This window comes from Cavia porcellus, unplaced genomic scaffold (genome assembly GCF_034190915.1).
Source record: "Cavia porcellus strain 051 isolate PalLab524CR breed Dunkin Hartley unplaced genomic scaffold, mCavPor4.1 scaffold_19, whole genome shotgun sequence".
NCBI classification, from domain to species: Eukaryota; Metazoa; Chordata; class Mammalia; order Rodentia; family Caviidae; genus Cavia; species Cavia porcellus.
In genome coordinates, this window is record NW_026947502.1 from 64,249,285 (window position 1) to 64,261,958 (window position 12,674).

The 12,674-nt window shown below is 56.2% G+C and overlaps 2 protein-coding genes across 9 annotated transcripts; both read right to left on the minus strand.

Moving 5' to 3' along the window:
• Positions 1-686: 686 nt before the first annotated feature.
• Mroh6 (maestro heat like repeat family member 6) lies at positions 687-7,881 on the minus strand. Of its 8 annotated transcripts, none has more exons than XM_063231179.1 (14): positions 6,395-7,881; positions 5,942-6,085; positions 5,592-5,746; positions 4,818-4,935; positions 4,476-4,564; positions 4,110-4,244; positions 3,863-3,977; positions 3,607-3,750; positions 3,364-3,537; positions 3,016-3,183; positions 2,663-2,782; positions 2,308-2,410; positions 2,130-2,195; positions 687-1,988 (listed from the first exon to the last, which is right to left on the minus strand). In XM_063231179.1, the coding sequence occupies exons 1-14, from the start codon at positions 6,674-6,676 to the stop codon at positions 1,735-1,737; spliced, it is 2,067 nt and encodes a 688-aa protein (XP_063087249.1). In that variant the 5' UTR covers positions 6,677-7,881; the 3' UTR covers positions 687-1,734. The 8 variants fall into 8 exon arrangements, with proteins under 8 accessions (XP_063087249.1, XP_023418114.1, XP_023418113.1 ...); XM_023562346.2 differs by having other exon boundaries at positions 4,110-4,247; XM_023562345.2 differs by having other exon boundaries at positions 4,476-4,660.
• A 158-nt stretch (positions 7,882-8,039) lies between these two features.
• Positions 8,040-11,328, minus strand: Naprt (nicotinate phosphoribosyltransferase). The gene is made up of 13 exons (XM_003463724.5): positions 11,071-11,328; positions 10,703-10,830; positions 10,502-10,584; positions 10,255-10,385; positions 10,052-10,167; positions 9,618-9,814; positions 9,401-9,541; positions 9,055-9,139; positions 8,882-8,962; positions 8,692-8,794; positions 8,454-8,608; positions 8,235-8,342; positions 8,040-8,159 (listed from the first exon to the last, which is right to left on the minus strand). The coding sequence occupies exons 1-13, from the start codon at positions 11,294-11,296 to the stop codon at positions 8,097-8,099; spliced, it is 1,617 nt and encodes a 538-aa protein (XP_003463772.1). The 5' UTR covers positions 11,297-11,328; the 3' UTR covers positions 8,040-8,096.
• Positions 11,329-12,674: the final 1,346 nt, after the last annotated feature.

Below are 12,674 nucleotides of genomic sequence, written 5' to 3' on the forward strand. Positions count from 1 at the left end.
CTGAAGGCCATTGTGCGTGTCCACAGTGTTTCTATCCAGGCTTCTTCCCTCCCTCCCTTTCATTGGTGTCTGGTGGTCTCCAGCATTTTCCCATTTTGGCATCTGCTTTGTTTTGTTGTTGTTGTTGTTGTTTTGGTTTGGTTTGGTTTGGTTTTTTTAGGGTTTTTTTTCTTTTTTGAGACAGGGTCTCACAATATATTCAAGCCTGGCCTTGAACCCATGATGTAGCACAGGTTGACCTCTAACTCAAAGTAATCCTCCTGTCTTAGCCTCCTAAGTGCTGAGATCATAGGTGTGCATCACCATACCTGGCTTAGCATTTGCTCTGGAAGATCCAAACTAATGTGCTGATCCTTACCTCCCGGCTCCATGAAGACCTGGGCCCTTGTCCTGACCCTAACCTGCTCTGAGGACCACCTATGGAGACCCCAGTGCCAATCCTGATGGAGCTTTGAGCCCACTGATTCAGTGTGTTGGAGTATAGTTCAGCTTGCCCTGTCTCAAGGCAGAGCCAGCTGACCCTGGCCAAAACCTGTTTGCCAGCTCAAGCTGCCTGACCTTGAACCTGCCACCAGTCTGACCCTTACCTGTGGCCCCACAATGCTTCACTTGTTTTCCTAGCAGAAGCCAGACTTCAGGTCTGGTGTACTTTGCACATAAGCATTCTCAGACAATCTCCTGAAATCTATGGGTATTTATATATTATTTTATTTTTTTAAATTTCCATGTGGCACAAGAGAGATGAGGTGAGCAGGACCCCATGCCTACCCCTGAAGACCCCCAGTATGAGGGAACAGCCCAACGCTTCACAATGAGGCCTGGAAAGTTCAGCATATGCCTCAACACAGGCCTTCTGGGTGAGGGGACTTGCCCAGGCAAGCACCCAAAGGAATGAGGTCACAGCTTTGGCAGCTCTCAGAGGGGCCTCTTCCCATCTGCCCAGTCCCATCGTTTGTACTCAGCCCTGTACGAGGTACTGAGTACTATCACCCCTGCTCACAGCCTGGTATGGGGTGCCCCCACCCCATACCTCACCCCCCGCCCCACTCCCAGCCTTTGCTGTCCAGCAGGAAGGGATTCGAAACAAGGAAGTCTTTCAAGGGTCCAGTTTAGCTCAGTGGTAGAGTACCTACTGGGCAAGCAGTGAGATCCTGAGTTCAATTCCTGGTATGTAAAAAAACAGTTTTCTAAACAAGATCACACTTAGGCATGGGAGATCATGTGACCAACAGAAGGGGCTAGCAGGTATGAACAGCAGAGCAGGTCAATGCCTTTTAAGCTCAGGAGATGTGACCCAAGACAGCAGTCAGGAATAGCTGACAAGTTAAATAATGGAGTGATGTCTGGTGGTGAGGAAGGCTTGCACAGGTGGGATAGCCCAAGCTAGGCAGGAAGCAGAGGCCCAGGAAGTGGTCAGGTTCTCTGGCAGCACAGTGTCCCTACTAGATTCTGGTTTGGGAGGTCAGAGGTGGTGCATGCCACAGTGTAGGCCCAAGTTTTTCCAGAGGGCAGGAAGAACAGTTGTGACATGGAGAAAGACCCAGTGGTCAAGAGGTGAGAGGCTCAGGATGAAACGGTGTCTGTCCCTCTTCCACACTGCATTATGTTGGTCTTAAAGGGCAGTCCCAGGACAAGGGCCTGGTGTCCAGCACCAGGCTCAGGGGACCTTATTTGAAGCTGTTCCACAGGTTTCTTGCTGTCGGGACCAGTGAACACAAGGATGCAATGCCTGTGTTAGAAGCCAGGCACTGGGCCAGGTGAACAGGGTCCATTGCAGCCCCATCGGCCCTCAAGACTCCGGCGCTGGAATGGGCTGTCAGCATAGCACGGTGTGGGCCTGGCTGGGCAGCTGTTTCCAGAGATCAAGCATAGGAGGTGGCCTCGGCTTGGTCGGCTCTGTGTGCTGGCCAGCAGCGCCACCTGCTGTGTGGACACGTGTGCCGCCGCAGCAACAGAGGGTTCTGGGTCACTGTGCAGTTGCCCTAGGTCTGAGCAAAGCAGCAGCTCAGCTCAGATCCTGAAGGGTGGGAGGGGTGCCTTAGCCTGGCCCTGACCTACTTACTCCCCTCCACTCTGCCCTAGTACTGCCATCTCTCTAGGACCCCAACTCAAAAACGTTGGGTTCTCACCCTGGAATAGGGAGTCCAGCAGATCCTGGTTGACGTGGCTAGGGCTCGAATGGTAGACAAGGAAGCCTGGACCAAAACAAATCTGTGAGCTCCATCCAGCCCCATGCCCCAGAAGGGAGGGGCTGGTACAGCTTCCAGCACCCTGTTGGAAAAGACTAGCACCTCAGATCTGCCTCACCTAGAAGCACAGTGGCAGCTAGACGCAAGGGATCCTGTGGGCTCCTCAGGTAGCCTTGGGTCTGGCTCAGGAAGCAGGGGATGTGGCTTGGGTATCTCTGAACCTGGGAATAGAAGGGCCTATAGCAGGACAGGTGCACTAAGCCTGCCTGGAAAGGAAGGTACAAAGGCATCTCAAAAAACTGAGGTTCCCTAGGAAGCCCCTGGGGAGGGCAGCACAGATTGAAGCTGTGGATCTGCCCCATCAGGAAGATGGTGGCCAGGTCTGGTTGTTGGAGGGAGACTGGCCTGGAGAATCCTGAACCAAGTAGGCGGCTAACCACACCCCCTTACCAGCCCCTGCTTCCTCTACTAACCAGGCGATGGCAAACACGGCTTAGAGCCTCTGGGCTGTCGTAATGGGCCACAGTGACCATCTCCTCCAGCAGGCCCCAGCGAAGGGCCTCATCACAACGGGCTAGGGTCCACTCTGAACTCTGACACAGGGGAACGGAATAGGATTAGGGATTCAGAAAGTGGCAAGATCTAAAGAGAAGGGGTTGTGGGTAGGTGGAGGGTGGGAAGTGCCCAGGGCAGAGGGCTTAAGTAGAGTGGCTTGATGAAGACTAGAAACTTGGAAGACTTCAAGGTCCTCATGGGTGTCCTTGACCTATAACCTGGGGAGGGGCCCTCAGAGGTGGAGGGAGGTGTAGATGGTGGTACAGCTGACCTCAGCAGTGTCTTGGCTAGGGTCATGCAGGCGCAACAGCAATGGCACAAGACTCTGCAGGACCAGCTTCCGAAGAGGGCCATGAAGTCCCATCCGGAGCCTGCCTCGGCCCTGTCGCACCAGCGTACCCAGGAGCCCAATTGCCAAGGCACGGACTGAGTCCCGAGCCTGCAAGGAAGGGAACAGTCAGGACAGTGGAGAGAGTGAAGGGTGCCAGGATGGAAGGAGCAGCTGGGAGGAGAAGCAGAGAAAGCCTGGGGAAAGGCCAGGGAGGGGCTGGGTGACCATGGGGCCAGGCACAGCTGGGGGTAGGGTGGAAGGACAGGCCAGGGCAGGGGCCTTGCTCACGTCATCAAGCAGTGGTGGGAGGCGTGGCCTCAGGTGTGAGCTCAGGAGCCGCAGTGGCACACCTGGCTGGACCAGAAGCCTCCGCAGTGCACCCAGTGCTGTACCCACAAGCCGCACATCACCCTCACCCAGTGCGCCCAGCAGCGCAGGCAGCAGAGTGCTCATGTGCCGTACCTGTGGGGACAGGGACTAGTGGCCATCCTGGGCAGACTTTGCCCCACTCCCACTCCAGCCAGGTCTCACCTTCCCACAATTTAGGGCCAGGTGTCTGAGGCCTAGCAGACCCAGCCAGCGCACTGTGGACTCAGGGTCACGCTGCCAGGTGCAAAGCCACTTCAAGATGATGTCTTCCTGCAGGAGCCGTGCAGTGGCCCGGCTCTGTAGCAGCTAGCAGGGGATATAAAGTCAGCAAGCTGTGTGGGCCAGGGCCACTTAGGGTTCAAGTAAGCGCCCCCCCCCCCCCACCATCCCTCACAACTTTTCTGGGAAGTGAGCTCACCCCAGTGAAGAAAGCCATAGCTGTAAGACGCTGTGGGAGATCAGCGCTGCGCAGCCGGGGAAGCAAGTCTGCGAAGAGGCCTCTCAGGTGGTGGTCTGCGTGTGCCACCATGGCACTGGGATGAGGTAAGTGGGAGCTCTCCTTCTACTTGAGGCCCTTGGAGAACACCCAGTCCCCTCCCCCTGCCCTTGCTTTGTACCTGGTCAGCAGCAAGCCTCCAGGTACACCCTCTGGAAACCCCCCTCACCTGGCCAGCAGCAGCACACCCTCCAAGTGGGTGTGGGTTCCTACTAGTCTCCTCCAGCCTCCTGCCTGCTCCATGCACGTGACCACCATCCGGCCACCATCCCCTGTGAGCAGGGCCTTCAAGGCCTCCACAGTGCTGCTGAGATGGGAGCAGCAGGTGAGTGGACAGTGAGGGCCAAGAAGGTACTGGCCCACTCCCTCCATACCCACTGTCTTTTCTTTCTTTCTTTCTTTCTTTCTTTCTTTCTTTCTTTTTTTTTTTTTTTTTCTTTCTTGGTACCAGGGATCAAACTTTCAACCTTGTGCTTGCCAAGCAGACGCTTACACTACTGAGCTAAATCCCCAGCCCTCCACTGTCTTTTCTTACCTGGCATGGCTGTGTGGTGGCCCTCTGTGGGACAGGACCCAAACCTTAGGACTGTCAGGAAAGCATCCACCACGAGCCAGCTCATGTAGCTGTGTGACCAATGCAAGCAGTAGGTGTGGGTAGAAGCCACGTGTGGCTCCCACACAGCCTGATACAGCCAGCATCTCCCCAAGGGCACGTGTGGCCTATAGAACAAGCAAGCAGTTCACTCAGGCTCAAGTTGCACAGGGGCCAAGCCTGGCTCTAGAGGGCCAGTGCACCAAGACGGGGTGAGAACAATCCTGAAGGGACATACATGGTTCACTTAACTCATCTCTGCCTGGGCCAGCTGAAGTTACTCACCGCTAGTGCCTGGGGTTCAGGCCCAGAAGCCCCCTTCAGTGCCCATAACAGTTGCACCAGCACCTGCCCGTTTACGTGGTGGTTCCGACTTAGGCTACGCCACAGCTCAGCTGCTGCTCTGGGGACATAAGGCGCCCCAGCATGAGACAGGGTTGGGTAAAAGGCCAGGGTTGGGGGGGCTGCTGGGGCTGAAGTAGAGACTGCCAATAAAACTCCAGTAGGGTGAGGGGGGAAACCACCTCTTCTCTCTCCCCATCCTGAGTCCTAAAGGGAATAAGTGGCAACTGTAAAGATCACAGCAGAGCTGGATCCACAGGTTCAGCTGCCAGGTGGTAACCCTCCAGAAGCCCTGTCAGGTAAACAGTGAAACAGACCTTGTATTATTTTTTAAAAATATATCACCATAGAGAATAAAAATAATAACTTATAGAGCGAAATTAAGGAGAGAAAGGGTCATCTGGGTGCCTGTTTGCTCACCCTGATCCAGAGGGAAACTCTAGACCTGGTCCCCAGGGCAAATCCACTTCCTCATCTGAGCCCCTGCTCCCAAGAGAAGACAGCCCCAAGGCAGGACCCCAGAGTCAGCGATCCCGAGACTAGATAGGCGGTTGCTGAGCTAAAAGGAGCATGGATGGGAGGCAACAGTCGAGAGGAGAGAATTTGGAGGCCCTGCACCATTACTGCTCCCTGCGAGTCATTGCCAAACTCTGTGGCCAAGCGGGAAGAGGGAAGGAAGCTGCGTGGGGCCACAGGGAAGTAGGTGGGGCAGGTTACCGATCCGGGGGCAGGGAGCGCGGCAGTAGTGCACGCACCACGTCCTGCGCGTGCTCTAGAGCCAATGCACTAAGAACTCGCAAAGCCGCCCGCCGGGGCCGCCCTTCAGCCAGGTTGGGCACCTGTGCCAGCAGCCCGCGCACCAAGGCATGCACCTGGGTGGAGAAAACAGACGTCAGCAGTCAGGTCTCCTCAACTCTGAACTGACCCTCACAAGAGCCAGCGCGCCCCACCCCCACTCCACTGCACCTTGCACCCTGCATACATGTGAAGCAGTAGGCGGGTTCCAGATCCCTGTTTTGAGGGCTACCCATAGGAGTCTCAAGGGTAGAGAGGGAGTGGGGACTGACCTGGTCTTCCAGCTTCTCCCCCCTGGCCTCCAGGGCTGACGACAAGGTGAGTGCTGTGGCTTGGGTCCCCGCAAAGCCAGCCTCCTCCAGGCAGGTAGCCGTGTACATGGCCAGGTCAGTGAGGGCGCCCTCCTCCCGGGAATTCTGGGGATGGGGGAGGCCCGGGCCGGGTGAGTGAGTTTCCATCAGCCCTCCCAGTTTGCTACAAAAAATCCACACCCCTGTATGTTCTCAGTCCTTTTTTTTTTTGTACCAGGGATTGAACTCATGACCTTGTGCTTGCCAGGCAGGCACTTGTGTCCACTGAGCTACATCCCTGACTCTCCAGTCCATTTTACCCTCCAGTATCTTCCCCCAGCTCAGGAGCCCTGGGCCATGTAGTGTCCAAGTGAGAACCTAAAAATGAGCCACCTTCAACCTGTCCCCCACAGTGTCCCATGCCTTACCACTCACCTGCTGGGGTCCCTCTGGGACTGCCTCCTGAGCATTGTGCTGGCAGTAGGGCTCATTGCCAGCTGCAGGGGCAGAGGCCCCACTTCCAGGCTCAATCCCAGAGGCAGTGGTGGCAGCCCAGACCTGAGTCTTAGCCTGAGGCTCAAGTTCCCAGGGCTTGGGCCCAAGGCTGGTGGAAGGAACTTCCAGGGGTTGTGCCTGGCAGGCTCGAATCCCTTCAGCTACAGCTGCCAGAGTTAGGGCTCCCAGGCTCCGGCCCCTGCCCCACACACCACCAGCCATGTTGTCCCAGAATAGATCTGCTCCTCCCAGGAAGTCCTGCCCAGGCAGGCTTGACCTAGAAGCAGGCCCCGGGCGGACCTACAGCCAGGCCCATGAACAGATGTGATGGCGTGTGTGTGCGTGCCTGTGTAAGCATGTGGTAGGAGTGGCCAGGGAATATAGTCATCCTGGTAAGGGCTTATCACAGACCCCTCCTGCTCAGGCTGCTGAATGTGAACAGCCAGCCTGAAACCAGTGTCTGTGATATGGCTCTTACCATATGTAGGGCAGAGAGAGCAAATCAAGGTCAGTGAGAAGGGCCCTGAACCCTAACATTCAGCCTGTCTTGCCTGAGCCCAAAGTAGATGGTTCTTAAGAGATGCCAGCAGGGTCAGGAGCTGGGCTGATGTCTCTATATTGTGACCCAACTAGATATCTGGGAATAGGTGTCAGTGGGTAGATGCTGTCACCATCTCTGAGCTTGGGGCATCCCTCTCAAGTGCTTTTGCAGGTGCCCACCATTGTAGGGGTGGGCCCTCCTGGATGCCTGGGACTGTGTAATTGAGAAGGTTTGCCCTGAGCCTGTCTAGGCACTGCGCGCTGATGAGTGTGTGTCTACCTCCTTCCGAACTCACGCTCCCTGGGCCTGCCTATTTGGGCTTCTGCCCTAATTCCCCACCCTCCACCCTTACCCAGTCACACAACAGGCACTGCCCATCCCTGAGTCAAGGGAGCCAGCCAAGCTGGCCTGGTGGAATACCTGGGTAGGTGGATTGCACCAGGAAATGCCCCAGGAATAGCATTCATTCCCTCCATGCCTTTGTTGGCTTGTGGACCTCAGGCTGCATGGACAGGTGAGGCCTAGGGCCTAGAGTCCCCTCCTGAGCTGTTCCCTTTTTTTGAGACAGGATCTCACTCTAATTCAGGCTGGCCTTGAACTCATTATGTGGCCCAGGGTGGCCTCCAATCCATGCCAGGCTCTGAGCAGTTCCTTTGTTCCCTAAGATTACTAGCTTGTTGTACAGGGGCAGGACCAGCACACCCCCCCACCCCCTCTACCCCCCGCCCAGACACTTCTTGAAGCTACCTAGCTGGGCTCCTAGGTCAGAAGCTGAGGCCCCAAGGCCAGGACCTCACCTGTGGCCTTCTTGGGACTCTGGCTGATACCCCATTCCACACTAGGGACTCTGGCAGTGGAGATCTTCTGCAGTAACTCCCCCAGCTTTGAGGCAGACTCCTAAACCCTCCCTGGTCAGCCTCAGCTCTGGTCCCCATGGTGCAGCTGGGATGAGAGTAAGAGGTTCTAGCTGACTCTAGTGCAACCCTCAAGGGCCCAGGAGGCCAAGAGAGCAACAGACTGGGTGAACAAATGACACATGACAAGTTGTAGGGACAGCAAGTGATACATGTTATTTCTAGGCAGTCCCTACCCCTGGAATTCTCATGGGGCATTTTGGCTACTCAGGCTGTCTGCCAGACGTCGAAGCTTCTCAGAGAGTGCAACCTGCAGAGAGAGGAGGCAGCTGCTGGTGGGCAGCTATGGGACAGAGGGTGGCCCACCTCCAGAGCCTGTGCCCACCTGGTACTGCACAGGGCTCTTCAGCTGTCTATGTGCAGGGCTAAGGCGGCTCAGGGACCACTGGGCAAAGGCCCTGGACTCTGTCAGAGATGGAAGTGGTTCACAGAGCTACAAAACAAGAAAGGAGGAAGCATGGAGAGGCTGGCTCAAGCCAGGGCTTAGTCAGATGTGAAGGAGTGGGGTGCTGGTGTGAAGTATGTATATGGGGGTGAGGGACACCTGTCCTTCTTGCAGCCAGAGTCTCAGTAGTGGCTCCACCTGAGCTGGTCTCACAATGCTGGGCTCCTGGGAACCTCGAAGCCAAACTCTCAGCTCTTGCCCAGCCTGGGGTGGTGGCTCTTCTGCCAGCTGCAGCAAGTCCATTAGCAGAGATCCTATGTGCATGTAGGGGAGGCAAGAATAACATGGAGGCGAGCTGCACCCTTAGAGGACAAGATGGGTGTGGGAAAGGGCTCACCATCAGAGGCCAAGAGCCGGAAGGCAGCCTTGCTCCCTGGTAATGTCTGTTTCTCAGGGTCCTCAGTTAGCTTCATTCGGGGCTGGCCTCCCACAGATACAAGCTGCAGGAAGGTGTTGGGATAGGCAGGACCTGTCCCCCACCCTTCAAAGTCCTTCAAACCCACTCTGCCTGGGCCCAATGTTCCCACCTTATACACACAGCCCAGTGAAGGCTGCTGGGGACAGGTGACCACGCTCGTGCCAATGCCGATGATGTTTACCTCACTGCCCTAGGAGGAGAGGTGACAGCGAGTCCAGCAGGACTTGCAGGGTCCCAGGACCTTCCCAGCCACCCTGGGCCTGCCTGTCTCTTCTGCCCCACCTCCTGGGCCAGCCGGGCCAGCTGTTCCTCGTCAATGTTGTTGCTGACTGCGATGGGGATTGACTCCAGCCAGGGTACCTGGAATCTACATGCAGTGGGATTTGGGGAGCTCCATAACATGCTTGACTCACCCTGACCTCCTTTTGTCCCATTCAGCCATACCCATACTTATTCTTTGGTTAGGATCTCCTGGTTAGGAGCCTCCCTTTCAGGGCCTGCCCTCTAGCCCCTAAAACCAGCCTGGGGCTCTAGGTATTGGGACAGAACACCATCCTTCTCCATCCCAACCCCATTTCCTAGCTTCCCTAGAGCCTTTTAGCAAGCACACCCTCTTGGGGGGACTCACTGGGCAGCAACGGTCCGAAAGATCCCTCGGATCTCCTGAGCCTGCTGAAGCAAATCTCCACTGTCCAGCCTCACACCCACTGGCCTGTAGCCCAGCTCTCCCAGTGCCAGAGCCACTGCTAGGAAGTTGGGGAGACCACTCCTGCAAGTGTAGATAAGAGGCTGGGGGCTGCAGCTGCTTTGCCAAGCCCATCCCTGGGGGAAAGTCTGGGGCTTACCTCCTCACACTATAAGAGTCCAGCAGGCCCTGGAAGGCCCGGGGAAAGGCTAGAGCATAGGCTACAAAAGCTGCCCGCTCCCCTGAGTGCGGCTCCTGCACCCCCAGGCCTAGGCAGGCACACACTTGCTCCAACCACAACTTTACACTGGCAGCCAGGTCAACCTTGGGACTCCCGCCAGCAGCTGTAGTCAACATCTGTGGAGAAGAGCCACGAAGGATGGACCCAGAGTTCAGCAAAACCTGGGAGTGGCCAATATACTATGATCTGGTGCAAAGGTAACGTCACATTTGTGCCAGCTTCCTGGAGTAGCCCTGGGACCACTTGCCCAGGGTGGCATCTGCCAATATGCATGGCTGAACCCAGCCCACCCCTTCAAGGACAAGAGTTAGCCTTGGGGTCTACCCTCAGTAAAATAGCATTGAGATACTAACTGGGTTAGGAGGCACCTCGTTGCCAGAAAACGAAGTGATGAAGGAATGGGCCAGGGTTCCAGCCACCGGAACACCCCGCAGCTGCCCAGCAAGCACATTGCTGCTATTGTTGAACCCTAGGTGAAGGAGTTAGGCTTGGGGGCAGCACTGGGGTAGGGGTAGGTGGGGCCTCTCCCCACTCCTTGCCTCCTCCCTGCCCTCACCACCCAGGTAGCTGTAGGTGGAGGCTGTGAGCCCCCCATCTGGGCCCTGAGCCCTCCGAAGGCCCAGCTCCAGCAGTTGCTTATCAGGTCCTGCGATCAGGCGAAGTCGAGCTGCATTGGTGGCCACCAGGCTGTGTCAAGGAGACAGGGGACCCAACTGGCTAGTGAGAAAAGTTCTGCAAGAAAGCAGTTACCTCCCCTACTCCTTAAATTATGGCTAAGCCCAAGTCCAATCACTGAGCCCCACCTGGCATAGCTGACCAGACAGAGGAGCGGAGTCTCCAGAAGCTGCACTAGCAGAAGTGGACCTGACACCTGCAGTAGGGGCACCTGTGGAGAGAGTGACCAGAGGCAGCCCTGACACCTGCAGGAGGGCACCTGTGGAAGGGTAATGAAGCTCCCCAGCAGCCACATTGTTGCCCTCTGGGAGGGCTCCCCCCGCACTCACTCCCGGGAAGGCGAGAGAGCCCTCAGGCAAGGCCCGCAAGGTCACCGCGGAGCAGTCTAGGGACCGGAGGTGCTGGAAGAACTCTGGGTCCGTGTCCGCGGGGAGCACCGAAGCCAGGAACTGCACATCTGGGATGACAGGGACGCTTGTGTTTGGGGATTCACAGGGTCAGGGGACCTTATCCCAGTAATGACGAATAGGAGTCTCGTGCAAGGGAGAAGCGTATGCACACTGGGCACGGGGGTCCTCCTTATAAGGGGATCTGGGCAATGCCTTTTGGGAGTCGGAAGTCTCATCGGGGCCGTGGAGAGTCCAGTTGGACGCGGGACTCCTGTGAGTGGGACTGCCCTGGAGGTCTGCGGGGATACCTTCATCCTGCAGGCGAAAGGTACGCAGGAATCGAACGCAGTCGCGTAAGCCCGCGGCCAGGGCGAAGGCGCCACCGAATGGGCAATGGCGGAAGAAGAGCTCGAACTCAGCGGGGTCACATGCCCGGCCAGCACACCAGTAGCCGAGCGCCATGGTGGCCTGGTACAGGTCGGTGAGCATTGGACGTGCTGCTGCGCGACCCTCGCTGTTCCCCTCGGCGGCCATCGTACAGTGCTGCCCCGCGTGACGCACCCAGACCAATAGCGGGACTAGTCTTGCCTGTGTGGCAACACCCAAGAGGTGGGGACTCTTCCCGGAAAAGGTAGGTGGGACTGGCCAGACTGCCTGCTGCTCCACTCCAGACGAGCCTCAATTCTAGGCCCTGGCCCACCGCAGGCCACTTTCATCTAGGCCCCAGCCACCGCAGGCCGCTTTCATCAAAGCGGGTCCTGAAAGCAGAGACAGCCCCGTCAACAGCTGTCTCCTCCCCACGGCCGAGTAGCGAGCTGCAGCTCCGGACTGAAAAGGGATGGAAGAGGGCAGTGGAAAAATTTCAACCTGGCTTCTGCACCAGGTGCCAGGAAGAGCAGGGCAGGTTTGGTCTTTGAAAGCTCCCAGCAGCTGGGCCAAGTCTTTGCCTATTAGGCACGCCCAAAAAAGGGAGAGGGAACTGTTGTGCAATCTTAGCAACAAAAAGGCTGCTGCTTTTTTTATTTTATACTTTTGTCTTTTTTGTTTTTATTGGTACCAGGGATTGAAGTCACGACTGCCTGCTTGCAAGGCAGGCGTTTATGCCACTGAGCTAAATCCCCAGCCCAGCTACTCTTTTCTTTAGCAGGTTTGGAGATTGAACCCGGGGGCACCCAAAGGTGGAGCTGCATCCCCATCCTTTTTAGTCTGGATACATTGACCAGATGGCAGCTGATGCTCTTGCCTCAAGCCTCCTGGCGAACTGGGACTACACACTCAACCAAAAAGATCTTATGCCTGAAGGCCTAGCAGTGTTCTAGGGTGATTGCTTTTATGGTGTCCTGCACTGTTTTACATTTTTTGATACTGGAGATTGAAACCAAAGCCTCACGTTAGGTAAATGTTCTGCCACTGAGTTACAGCACCAACCTTTCCTAAAACTGAGGGCAGGGTTCTACAGTCTTGTGGCTAGGGACCCTGAGGTTATCAGCTCTGACAAGACCCCAAAAGACACCCTTTTCACCCAGCCACACTATCAAACCAGTCACACTACTTACAGTCTAGGAGAGGAACCACTGACAATCACTGACATGGCATTGTTGGGGCATGACTAGCCATATTCTGGCCAACAAGAGTGGGGCCAGGTATCCAGCAGGTAAGGCTAGGGCCCAGCAAAACCAAAAGAATAGGCTATATGACCCTGAATCATCACTGCAGCAGAGCTAGGACATATGCTGGGAACAGAGACAAGAGGAACAAGAGGAAGAAATAGTCTCTGCAGTCTCTGTTAGGTTGTTCCTGCCTAACACCTTGAAATGGACTTATCACTTGCAACACAAAAGGCACTAGGGGCAGGAGGTGAGCAGTGGATGAGGTGACATGACCATGCAGGTTGTAGGGGCGGCATGATCCA

What these genes read in the sequence shown, in the direction of transcription:
- Mroh6 (XM_063231180.1), bottom strand. Translation starts at nt 6,676, where the DNA reads ATGGCTGGTGGTGTGTGGGGCAGGGGCCGGAGCCTGGGAGCCCTAACT. An exon ending in GCCGTGTTTGCCATCGCCTG is followed by an intron (nt 2,411 to 2,662) that starts GTTAGTAGAGGA and finishes TTCTATTCCCAG; the next exon opens with GTTCAGAGATACCCAAGCCA. An exon ending in GCTGGACTCCCTATTCCAGG is followed by an intron (nt 1,989 to 2,129) that starts GTGAGAACCCAA and finishes TGCTTTGCTCAG; the next exon opens with ACCTAGGGCAACTGCACAGT.
- Naprt (XM_003463724.5), bottom strand. Translation starts at nt 11,296, where the DNA reads ATGGCCGCCGAGGGGAACAGCGAGGGTCGCGCAGCAGCACGTCCAATG. An exon ending in GCTCTCTCGCCTTCCCGGGA is followed by an intron (nt 10,585 to 10,702) that starts GTGAGTGCGGGG and finishes CTCTCTCCACAG; the next exon opens with GTGCCCCTACTGCAGGTGTC. An exon ending in ACGAGGTGCCTCCTAACCCA is followed by an intron (nt 9,815 to 10,051) that starts GTTAGTATCTCA and finishes TCTTCTCCACAG; the next exon opens with ATGTTGACTACAGCTGCTGG.